This window comes from Carya illinoinensis, chromosome 2 (genome assembly GCF_018687715.1).
Source record: "Carya illinoinensis cultivar Pawnee chromosome 2, C.illinoinensisPawnee_v1, whole genome shotgun sequence".
In the NCBI taxonomy this organism is placed as follows: Eukaryota; Viridiplantae; Streptophyta; class Magnoliopsida; order Fagales; family Juglandaceae; genus Carya; species Carya illinoinensis.
In genome coordinates this window covers 24,103,114-24,115,497 of record NC_056753.1, presented here as the reverse complement: position 1 = coordinate 24,115,497, position 12,384 = coordinate 24,103,114, and the positions used below count along the sequence as shown (strand labels likewise).

The 12,384-nt window shown below is 35.7% G+C and overlaps 2 protein-coding genes across 2 annotated transcripts; both read right to left on the bottom strand.

Moving 5' to 3' along the window:
• Positions 1-3,515: 3,515 nt before the first annotated feature.
• LOC122300432 (40S ribosomal protein S21-2-like) lies at positions 3,516-5,359 on the bottom strand. Its single transcript, XM_043111083.1, has 4 exons — positions 5,252-5,359; positions 4,650-4,738; positions 4,410-4,542; positions 3,516-3,791 (listed from the first exon to the last, which is right to left on the bottom strand). The coding sequence occupies exons 2-4, from the start codon at positions 4,697-4,699 to the stop codon at positions 3,726-3,728; spliced, it is 249 nt and encodes an 82-aa protein (XP_042967017.1). The 5' UTR covers positions 4,700-4,738; positions 5,252-5,359; the 3' UTR covers positions 3,516-3,725.
• Positions 5,360-6,372: 1,013 nt separating this feature from the next.
• LOC122300430 (cellulose synthase-like protein D4) lies at positions 6,373-12,115 on the bottom strand. Its single transcript, XM_043111082.1, has 6 exons — positions 11,197-12,115; positions 10,645-11,043; positions 9,719-10,526; positions 8,143-8,547; positions 7,694-8,031; positions 6,373-7,587 (listed from the first exon to the last, which is right to left on the bottom strand). The coding sequence occupies exons 1-6, from the start codon at positions 11,658-11,660 to the stop codon at positions 6,624-6,626; spliced, it is 3,378 nt and encodes a 1,125-aa protein (XP_042967016.1). The 5' UTR covers positions 11,661-12,115; the 3' UTR covers positions 6,373-6,623.
• Positions 12,116-12,384: the final 269 nt, after the last annotated feature.

The following is a 12,384-nucleotide window of genomic DNA, read 5'->3' as shown; positions in this document are numbered from 1 at the left end:
CATTACTCTTATTTTTATTTTTTTTTCTTTTCAGATAATATTATTTAGGAAGTTGGTATTTTACACTCCAAATTAATGTCTATTTTAATTTAATATTAAATCAATTGATTTATTTTAATTGATTTATACGTTTCTTCTTGTTGACCCTTTAAAATGCGACAAAAATTTTAGAGCGAATTGTTTTGGGACGTTGTTGAAAAAATAAAATAAATAATAATAACGAAAAAAGAAAATATTGTGTGGGACAGCAGCGAGACGCATAAAAAGAAAGGAGCCGCCAACTAAATGTGATGTGTATCATACATGTGGTTGACATGTGTGTATATGTGGACCACATGATGAGTAGGCAGCCGCGTCCTCTGCGCTGCGTTTAGATTCTCAGATAATTTTATATTATTTGATAAAATCTATAAATAATAATATTTTATAAGTCCTTTTAAATATATTTAAATATAAATAGATTAAAATATCAGATAAATTTAATTTTTTATTAAAAATTTAAAAAATAGTGAATTTTATAAACGATTGATTTGTAATGAGTTAAGCTTATTCTAGAAACTAAACACAGAAATTTTATTTTTAAAAAATTCTACTTATCATTTACAAAATACACTATACATAATTTTTTTTAATTTTTTCTTATTAAATATGTGATTTATGAATGATAAATAAAAGAATAAATAAAATAAAAATTAAAAAAAATTAAATATAATATGTGATGTATGAATGATGAGTAAAAAAATTCTATATTTTTATTTATTTATTGAAAATCGTGTTAAGACTTATGAATATATTTAAATGTTTACAGTTATCCTCTCATGGAAATGAATATATTTGAATATAATATTCACCCTCAACCCTAAAAGCTGGGGTGGGTGTCATACAAAAAAGTCAAAATTCATGTTAATCAGGAATCCATTTGAATGGGATTTGGGTTTTTTATCCATCCAATATTTAACTCAGCCTATGATACATTTAAAATTCAAATTATTCTGAGGATTGGGTTCGAATTTGAAGAGTTGCATTTCAAGTAGGTCTCCCTGACATCCCTGATAATTAGATTTGGAGAACAACGGTCATGCATGGGCTAAGTCGACCAAAAGCCATATTAAGAGGATTCCCTACTCATCAACCACATTAGAACTTGTACAAAATGAGGAATCAATATTCATCACACTAAGTATAGCTGAAAGGTTGTTGCGATGTAAATTAAAGATAGCTGTTATAACTACATCAGGCACTTTCACCTGACTATTGTGTGATTTGTCATTTTTATTATTTTATTTAAACACATACATATTAAATATGAGCATTTTCAATGGATTAGTCAAAGGCTAAATCCATCACATATTTAGATATTAGACCCCAAAATATCATTACAATGGATTATCTAAAATCCAAATATTTAGACTTTAACTACAGTGAACACCAAAATTATTTTCAAATTTGCTATTTGGAGGGCACGACTTCAAGTAAATTAACTACTTTCAAGTAAATATCTATTTTTTCTAAATAATTATTAATGCACGATACCAGACCTTCTTCTTTTTGTTTAGAATATGATTGTTAATTAATATATAATAGGTAGAATGGTAAAATATGATAAAATAAAATAAATTAATAATTAAAAAAATTAAAGTGTTTTAATTATCAATTACTCATTATATATATAATGAATAAATGGATAATCTAACGTGGGACTTTGATGTGAATAGTCAAAGCTAAATTCATCTTATATTATTTTATTGTTATATAAATAAAAAAATAGCTATTTCAATATTATCGAAATCAAGGTTTTAAAAACCGTTCCGTTCCGGCCGGAATGGCCGGAATTTTTCGTGCCGGAACAGTGACCGGAACCGGATAGGTGTCTATTCCGTTCCGGGTCAAATTCCGGCCGTTCCGGTCAATTCCGGCCGGAATTCCGGTATTCCGGCCGGAATAGTAATTCCGGTCCAAAAAAAAAAAAAAAAAAAAAAAAAAAGAAAGAAAAAAACTCTCTTGTAAATAAGTTGAAAAATAATGAATAAAATTGTACTTTTAGAATTCAAATACCTCTTTCCGTGTACTAGAAGTATTGTTACTTTTAATAATCTGTTTATTCTTTAATTTTTTTTCCTTTATTTTTGTGTCTTAACTCAAGTTTATGATTTTTTTCAATATATATTCATTTTATAAATCTTTAATTCTTCTATATATATATATATACATATACATATCACACACTTACATATATATGTATTTATTTGATTAATTGTTAGTTTATATATACATATAAATATTTATATATAATATATAATTAATCCCGAAACGGTACACCAAAACGTACCGGTACCGAAATATTCCGTTCCAGTGCCTCGACCGGAATGGTCTCCGGAACGGATTTCAAAACTTTGATCGAAATACTTGTGTGAATGAAATAGTCAAAAGTCAAATTCATCTCACATTCATCAAGAGTATCCTTTAGCTTTGGCTAATCCATTGAGGATGCTTTAAGATGAAATGACAAATCACATATTAATTAAAACTTAGTCTGGTTTCACAAAAATTTCAAACCATTTATCATCTCATTTCAAATACAAATATTTTTTAATTTTAAATTTTCAACATTTTTATCTAATCATTTTAATTTTTCCAAACATTCAAACAAAATATAAAAAATAATTCAACTTTTTCAAATATTAAAACAAAATTAATATTCTATCCCTCTTTTAATTTTATAATTTATTTATTCAACTTCTTCAACCTTATTTTCCAAAATCTCATAAAAGAAAGTATTTGGTGTACGACTTGCCTTTAGAATCTCAAAATTAAAAGGATTTTAAAAATTGTAATGTTGAGGGACGCTAGAGACTTGTCACAGATATGGCGATTTATCTCAAGGCTCCGCTTCGAAACAAAGAAAATAGAGAAAGGAGTGCCACTCGAGGTAGAGGGCACTGATGGGGAACCCACACTTGGGCAATACTAACATTTCAGGCCCAATAAGAAGCAATAGAAGTTACGTTACGACTCTAAAATCACAACCATTATTTTGTCAAAGTGATCTTCATGGGTGCCACTTCGCATCATTTACATTATCTTCTTCCCACGTACCACCTAGAATCACTTGCCTTGCTATCAACCCATTCAAGCTCTATTTAATGACATCTGAATTCAGTTTGCATTAAGTCTTTGCTCAAGTCGAATGTAAGCAGATAGAGTTGTCTATTCAAGGGGATGAACTTGAGTGGAAGGGTTGCAAATGCAAGGCTTGCTGGAAATTCATGCAGCAGAATGAACATGAGAGGTCTGCTATCTTGTAGGAACAAGACCGTACCTTTTTTTTTTCCTAATCAACAAGACTGTACCTAATTGCTACATTATTCATATCAAATCTCAATATTTACTTAGAAATCTCTGAAACCCACGATAAACGCAGGTGACAAGTTCATATAGAAGATTAAAAGATGCACTAATTAGTCCTAAAAATCCACAAAGCACAACTTCACTGACCACAACACAACAAGAAGATATAATTTGAATAACAATGCTCAATAACTAGAGCAATCTGATATTGAGTACCTTAGCACAGTAACATAAAACATTTTGATTCATGGCAGTTCAAAGAAGTTGCAATATTCCATAATAACTGACTAAAAGGAGTCAAAATCCTTCAACCACATTTTTCTACCCTCAAGCAGAACTTCAAAAACAGAAATCAATTATATTCTCTCTCCCTTGCTCTACTGTTGTCGAGCTTCGACTTTCTTTTTCTGCCAGAGACGATCCAGCGCACTGTCAGCATCTCCCTGGAAGAGAGAGAGAATATTTTTTGATAAGTAGAAAGTGAAAGAAATTAGAAAAAAAATAAACATTCAAATCTGAAATTTCTAACAAAACCAGCATTATACTAGTAGTAGTGTTACTGTAGTGATATAGGCAATGCCATCGAAATGCAAAACTTGCCTTAACCAAGCACCTCCCAAGTGTTTAACATATAAGGCAGAGATCATCCTCAAATGTTCCAGGTCCCATGGGTGTTTATCAACAAAATCCACTCCAAGAAATGTTTTGTAGTACAAATTTCTGTGGCAGACTCTTATGGGGCACAGACTCTTTATTCAACCAATACAAAAATCTGGAAGAGCTAAAATGCATTTTGCATGCCACTATCATGCTTTTCTGAAAAGCAACACAATGGGCACTTACATTTCTAGAAGATCTAAAGCCATATTCCATTTTCTCCCCAAAATATCTAGAGGCATGTTCAAAACAATGCTTTGAATGTTCAAAGCACTCGACATCGTAAACCAAGCAGAGATGTTCAACAACCCGTCGGTACAAATAAACTTAGTACCATGGTCTAGAGCTAAACCACCCAAACCAAATTATAGAATTAGAAACTGAAATGAGGAGAGAACAAAAACCTGAGCACGAACGAATCCACACAGAGCAAAGGTGGAGAAATGGCCATTGTACACGCCATTCTCATCCAAATGCCCAACGTTGATCTGAACGGAAGCATGGTCCTTTGATGTAATCAATCTGTTTGTAGCCGAACTGCATTCCAAAGGAATAATTTAGATAAAAACCTCATATCTGAACACGTTAGAAAAACATAAAAATTAAAGAAAAATGATAATATAAAATAGCATCATGCTAAATACCATTTCCTGGGAATGTAAAGCTCGGTAATAACTCCCTCTTCGTTCTGCATCTTGGCTTCTGTTTACTGCTTCGTCAAACGCTTACCGATCTGAACCAACAAGTTCAAATATTCAAATTTCTAAGAGACTGGAAAAATTTGAAGGAAAAAAATAAGACTCAATAAGTGGGTAGCCTAAAATAATTTATAAGTTTAACTCATGAAAAACAAGAAGTTGCCACTGAAAAAAAAAACCCCATACGCAACGACAAAAAGCCGATCAATATTTGGTTGTTGAGTAAACAAAGTCTCCGATTCTTAAATATCATCCATTCACAAAAAAATAAAAACAAAAACAAAAATAAAACCTGATACGACTCATATTGATACAGAAGTTCATAACCTTTGAAAGAAATAATATCCTCAGTTTTACCCGGCAACCAAGTGTATGTTCACAGAGAGCATAAAACAGAAGATCAAGTTTCTCATGTGTAAAAAGCTCAAATTGTCAGATTTAAAGTAACAAAACCCTAATTAACGAAACAGAGATTTACAAATGGTAATCAGCGCAATCAGATACAAACAGATTCAATGGGTAAAAGTGACTAAAAAAGGAGAACGAACCAGCGAAGTAGAGATGAGCAAACGGCGACAGAGAAGACTACGGGCGAGGGGAAGTTTGAGAGGGAGAGAGGACTTTATAGCACTGGGAAGCAAAACCTACTGGGCCTTATCTGTCCACAATTATTGATAAGCTTAATTTTAACGGCCCAGTTCAAGCCCATGTTTAGCTCTCGCTCCATTTTTACTATTTATTTGTTTATATATTTATTAGAAAAAATTATTATTTTGCCACCTCACTGTTTTTATTTTGCATCATATCCAAAATTATTAAAACTGATATTTACAAAAAATTATAAAAATCTGTCAAATTTCATATTCCATTAAAGTCAAACTTTCAAAATTGTCAAAAATCAACTAGAATGCAAGTGTTATTTTTTTTTATTTTTATTTTTATTTTTTTGTAATTCTAATACTGCAATGCCTCAATTTTAATAGTTTGGAATGCCAAATGTAAAACCTCAATTGTTTGAGAGTGCAAGATTACTTTCCCTTTATTAATTTATTTTATTTTGGTTTTAAAATGTTTGGGCATGCAAAAATTGTGTTTATGATTTCAATTTTTTTCCCCCCTCAAGCAAATAGGAAGTGCGGGCGACCATCGTAGCAATCCTTCTTGGACGTGACCATAGGAGTCTCTCCTCACTGCAGAATATTCAGTTTGAGCCATAGCTATTGCCCCAAAGCGAGCTCGTTACCACAACACCTCCAAAATATCTAACTGGTCCAAAGCCTATTACATGATTCAAAAGTCAGACTTTATTATTATAAGTGGTTTTAACTTATATCCTGACTTGAATTTCTGACCTCGAAGCCATGAAATATTAACTCATACCAATTTAACTACCACCTTGGTGGTTGTGATTTCTAAAACTTATATTATGATGCTCCGATTCCAATATGATAATTACAAGTATATGTTAAACTATCTTAAAGATCTTGTTGTGCTAATTTTACCCCTTGAAATCTATGAAAGATCAAAGAAATTATATGATATATCATTGATTTTAATTTAAATACCGAATTACATTTTTCTACAAAAAAAAAGGGGGGGGGGGGGGGGGGGGGGGGGGGGGGGGGATCGATGATAATTCAATAATATAAAGCACGACTGCTCTTGAAGAAGTATTAATATTTTCGAAGAATATCCTTCATTTCTTGCTTGTTCACTTACAAAAAATATGTATGCTTGCCAAAAATAATAATGTGGAACTTGATAATGTACCTGCATGGACAAATAAATTAAGAAGTTGTCTCTGTCATTTACCAATATGTTACAGTTGCATGCATTAACGTACGTACATGAGTTAGTTACTTGTCCCTGTAAGTTGTAAGGAAAGATGGACCAAAAGGGCGGAGGTTTGAAGTCAAGGTTTCAAGGGAATTGAAACCCTCCTCCGTTAGCTTCTGTTGAGCTTGCTTTTGGGGGACTAATGGCAATCCAAAGCAAAGAAAGTGTGATTGCAATGAGACCTGACCAAACAAACACAATCGTTGGTGTCTTTCCTCTCCTCCCCATCAAACCTTTGGCAAAAGGATACAGATGAGCCAACACCCAAAAGCTAAAGAATGCTCCACCAACGAACTTGCTCCATTGAGGAACTGTACTGTAGATCGTCCTTGAAAATGCAATGGCAATGGCAATTATATTCACCATTGCAATTACAATTGGTGGAATCATCAACGAAGTCCATTTCACAAGGTACAAGTCTGCAAAGATGTCATCAACGTCTTCTCCTGCCGATTTTGAAGTCAAAGTGAAGGATATTTCAATCCCAGCAACCACTTTGAGCAGCCCCTGCACCACAGCAGCCAAGTGTGCACTGGTTCCAGAAATGAGCCAAAACTGTTCATTCCTCCACCACTCTTCCAATCCTATACCAGCCCATTTCACTTCCAAGATGGCTAGCGAAATGAGGCACACTGTTATTATTAGTAGGTAGACCAAGAACACCACGCTTAGAGTTTGCACGATGAAGTTTCCAGAGATTAGAGAGAGTGCGGGGAGGAAGCAATAGACAATAAGGAATAAAGAGGTGAAGGGATAAATGCCAACGTTAAGGTATGCCAGACGCTGGAGAAGCATCAGACGCCTCGAAGCCAACAAGGGATTATTTCTAGAGAAGAAAATCTCAACGGAGCCTGTAGCCCAACGGAGCACTTGGTGGAGTCTATCTGTGAGGTTGATCGGAGCTGACCCGCGAAATGCATCACGCTTGGTGATGCAGTAGACTGAGTGCCACCCACGGTTGTGCATTCGGTAACCTGTCAAAACATCTTCCGTGACCGAACCGTAAATCCAACCCACTCGGTCCCCCCATTCAGTCTTATCCTCGTACCTGTTTATGTAACATGCAACGTACTAATCATGTTAGTTATTGTGTTAAGGTATTGTACAAAATATATGTTCTCTGATCCTTTTTTTTTTTTAATTGAAAGGCATACCAACAAGAAATGACAGAGACAGCTTCAGCAACAGTCGTGGCATCAAGAGGATCGCGTGGTGCCCTTAGAATACCAGGAGGCCGACCATACTTGACTGCAGAATGATCAGCCAGTGGGCGGCCGTGGTACTCAGCTATAGGTATGGATTCGGATAGCATTATGGAATTTCCAAAACGCTTGGGTAGTCTATTCACATCAAGATCAGGATCAAAGTCATTGGCCTTTAAGGTGTGCATCTCAGAGTCAGTGCTCTGCGAAATCTCATCGGTTTTTGGTGGGTCGAAGCCATACAAGGCAAACCGCCTAAACATGCAACCTGTTCCCACATAAACTGGGCCCTGCATAGTAGTCATGATTCAGGGTTGCGTAAATCCCAAACTTCTAAACAAAGTACTACTATAAATTACTTCTATCCAATATGCATTAAAAAAAAAAAAAAAAAAAATCACCTGCACTCCGTCGAGGGCGCGCATGTTGCCGTCAAAGAACACGGTATTGTGGTTGGCATACCGATCAGAAGGATCAATGCCTTCAAATCTTTGTGGGAATTGGATATAGCAAATGTTCTCACCTCCTCGGTCCATCATAAAGCACATTCCTTCACGGATAGCTCTGCAGTTGTAGATGTAGTGGTCACAGTCAAGATTGAGAATGAATGGGCCATTGGAGAGGACGGCAGATGCTCGCACAAGGGCATTCATGGCACCGGCCTTCTTATTGTGATCATAGCCTGGTCGTTTCTCACGTGAAACATATACGAACATGGGAAGACGTATGTCCACATCGGAGAAGTCTATGATCCTTTCGTCGGCCTCTCCCATTAGTGGATCACAGCTAGGGGGCTTCAACATCACCTGTGCATTGTTTAGTCTATGCAAATCAGTAATGGCTACATGTTACATAAAAATTTGAAATCATAGTCCTACGTACACACAATCATTAAGAAAAAATTAATTAATTATGAATATACGTAAAGGCTGCATATTCATTTTAAAAATGAGTAAAATTTAATAATAAAAAATTAAATTTTTTTCTTGTAAGTCTTATATTTACTCTTTTTTAAAAAAAAGATATACGATATTTATCTACTTAATGACTACAAATATCTTTTCACATTAATTATTGGTTTAAATCTTCCCATATCTCTTATTAATTCATTAAGACAAGTTAATGGTGTGGCACTTATTTGCCCCGTCCTGACTAATCACAAATGGAAGTATGTTAAATATTTATAGTCGACAATGTCATGTCAGACTGAATATTAAAAAAATTAAAAATTTGAAAATTAAAAAACATACGTACAAATTTATAAAAATAAAGATAAATAAATAAATGAAATAATTCAATTTAATAATTAAAAATATAAACCTAAAAAGAAACTAAACAAATAAAACGTAATATTGAAAAGCTAAAAACAAAAGTTAAATATATATATATATATATATATATATAAATATAAATAAATAAACCGGGTCCCTCACGAGGGGTGACTCTCACGGGTGAGCAATCTGAGGTCAATCTGGGTTGCCTGATGGATGGCCATCGTTGGCTACTACATGGGTGGATCAATCTGGGCCACACACATGGTTGCCCGTTTTGGGCAACCCTGTTGTCGTCCAATGGAGGCTACCCACGAGGGCCTCATTAGAGGTCCGTTTGTTTATTTGTGTATTTTCACTTAAGTTTTTATTTTTTAAAAAAAATTACTTTTTGATCTTTATAGTTTTCTAATGTTTTTAATTTTATTTATTTAATTTTTAAACTTTTTGATAGTTTAAGTTTGTAAATTTGAATTAGTTTGATTTTTTTAATTTTATTTTATTTTAACACTAGGGGTTAGTTTGAAAAAACGTCAAACCTAACGACCTATACAATAATTTTTCCTAAAATAAGCTAATATTGATAGTTTGCAAAGAAAATATACAAAAAGTTACAAACTATAACATGGCCTAATATCATATATATATACATACACATGAATTATCGAACAAACAAAGTTGTTATCTATGCAAGCTAAGTTTATACCTGAAGAATTCCTGCATGGTCACCTCTGGCATGTTCACTAGCAGGCATAGTCCAAGTACCAGGCCAGTGGGTACCATCAGCCATCCATGTGGCTTTTTGGACCTTCATTACGGCCTCCAATGGGTCTGCTCCACTTTCCCTCATGTGCTTCAACATCTTCATTTCTTCCCTGGCGTTGAATGCTTCTGATCTCCTCCTAATCGAGTCTGGAAGCCCATTTATCCTTACTTTGAACTCGTCAAACTCTCTCTTCACCTTCCTCCTATCCTTCACAAAATCCAACCTGCTTTTGTTCTTGGTTGGGTCAACTTTTAAGCTGAAATAAGTCTCAGGATTTCTTGGCTCAATATTATGCTTTCGACAGAATGGAACCCATAAGTCAGCAAAGCTTGCAGCCTCGGCCATGGCCTCAAAGGTAAGGAGGGCGCCACCATCATCAGAAACATAACATGCAATCTTTTCCACTGGGTAATCAACGGCTAGAATTGAAAGGATGGTACAGGCAGTGACAAGTGGCGGTTCTTTCTCAGGATCAGCCGTGGACACAAATAGATCAACACCAGGAAGGTCAGAGCGACCGGTGGGATTGGCGGGTGATGGCATATCAAACTTGTCGTGGAGGACTTGAAGATCTGTGCATCGATTGATGGGGCAAAGCTTAGGAACCTGGTCTAGGACCCATGAGAAGGCAAACCACACCTCACACACCACTGACATCAACCACAACCATACTGCATCTTCATTTGGATGTGACAGCCTCCAATGCAAAAAGAAACATAGGACCACTAGACGGACAAAGACTAGTAACCTGCATTATGTCAAATTCTTCTTCATTAAGTATATATACGTACCATCATGATCAATTATTCTAGTAGAGTAATCCCATGTAGAAAAAGTTCAACTTGGAAATTGATGTGTTAATTAACCTGTAAGGACTGATAATGGCGGCTGGAATTGGCATTCTTCGACTTAGGGGCTTCCAAGGTTTATCCATTGATTCCATCATACCCCCTTTGAAACCTTCATCATCCTCATCATCGTAGATGTCATCTTGGGGCCAATAGGCATTTCCAACGCCATAGGTGCCTTTTGTCTCAAACAACCACCTATTGTGATCAAATTCTCCGGTTTGGTTCCTCTTCATCATAGACATATTTTTGGGGTCCCTCTTTGTGCCATTCGGGGCTGGCAATGGTAGTGCTCCACTCGAGAAATCTTGTGGATCGTCTTGATCATAGTCTTCGGCTTTGTATGGCTCCTTGCAACCTGGGCATAAACCATTTCCTTTTTGGGCATCCATGAAGCAGTCTCTACAAATCTTAAACCTAGACAATACGTTTCAACATAGCATTGTTTTAGTCATCTTATTCCTAACTAGATCTATATATTCTCAGCATGCATATAATTCAGCTGCATAAAAATTTAGTGAGATTAATCATTGGCCGACAATGTGTTATATAGGAAAGAATAGCACACACCTACAGTCACAAGGGATCACGTCAGCTCCTCTCTCATCTTTCATCACCTTGCCGTCACATGCTGGCATGGAACAGGCAGAGCCCTTGGCTCCAGCCATTTGAGGATGACTCACCTCCGACTCGATCACCTTATCCATGAGATGTGCACGAGTTACGCTATTGAATCCTCCCGTGAAAAGAGAATTTGAAACGTACTGCTCTTCAGCCTTGGCGGCCACCGATGTGTCCATGGGCTGATTGTCGGGCGTCGGTGGCATGTGTACTGTGTAATTCATGTAGTCCCCAGAAAATTCTCCCGACATATCAAGATCTTCTCTCGACAGACTGACATACCGCCCACTTGAAGTTCGTCTTGCAAATTTAACAGTTTGCCCATTGGAATTACGACTTCCCTGAGAACTGTCAGAAGTACCTCTTGCGCTGCGCATGTTCTTCTTTGATGGTTGGCTGGATAGGGACGCCATTATCTTCTACTATACCAATTCAATGTTCTTTTTCTTCTTGTATTTGGCAATGCTTCCCTTTTATTCTAGTCTCTTTCTTGATAGATAATGATGCTTAATTATGACACAAACCTCTAAATCATGGAAATCTTTAAAAAATACACAAGGCTTCTTATTGTTAGAGAGAATACACCATTTGGCGAAAGGAAAAACCATGTCGTACTAGCATTTGAGGAAGAAAAAGTTCTCCTCTGCCAAGAAAATGGTGTTGCATTTCAATTACTGGAAAATTTGAAGCGAAGCCGAATATCATGTGTCAAAACAAATTACAACTAAATCCTCCTACATGCAGTACGTAGGAAGGTAATATCATTCATTCATGGACTTTCTTCAGCACCAACGTGGGAAAACAAATGTTGGGTGCGTTGGGAGTTTTGGTTGGAGAGAGAGAGAGAGAGAGAGAGAGAGAGAGAGAGTTGTGGGAACATAGAAGAAGAATGAGGTATGAATTCATGGAGAGAGACCGAGTCCTTCTATGGCTATTTTTAAGGTGACTCTCGACGGGTTTTAAGGTGTGTGTTTGTGGAGGGAGTAGAGGAGTTTATAGATCCTTCCACGTCCTCATTGCTTGGCAAAGGCAGCCTATCACTAACAAACATTCAATTGCTAATTAGTCAAAATTCTCAACAGAAATCATTATTGGATCTTCGAGAATTAAGGTATCATCATAACAATTATTTTTATA

Coding starts and splice junctions, on each gene's coding strand:
- LOC122300432 (XM_043111083.1), bottom strand. CDS start 4,699: ATGCAGAACGAAGAGGGAGTTATTACCGAGCTTTACATTCCCAGGAAA. Junction 4,543..4,649: donor CTTTACATTCCCAGGAAATG/GTATTTAGCATG, acceptor TTTGGAATGCAG/TTCGGCTACAAACAGATTGA. Junction 3,792..4,409: donor GTGGATTCGTTCGTGCTCAG/GTTTTTGTTCTC, acceptor TCTCTCTTCCAG/GGAGATGCTGACAGTGCGCT.
- LOC122300430 (XM_043111082.1), bottom strand. CDS start 11,660: ATGGCGTCCCTATCCAGCCAACCATCAAAGAAGAACATGCGCAGCGCA. Junction 8,548..9,718: donor ACCATGCAGGAATTCTTCAG/GTATAAACTTAG, acceptor AACAATGCACAG/GTGATGTTGAAGCCCCCTAG. Junction 8,032..8,142: donor GCGCCCTCGACGGAGTGCAG/GTGATTTTTTTT, acceptor ACTACTATGCAG/GGCCCAGTTTATGTGGGAAC.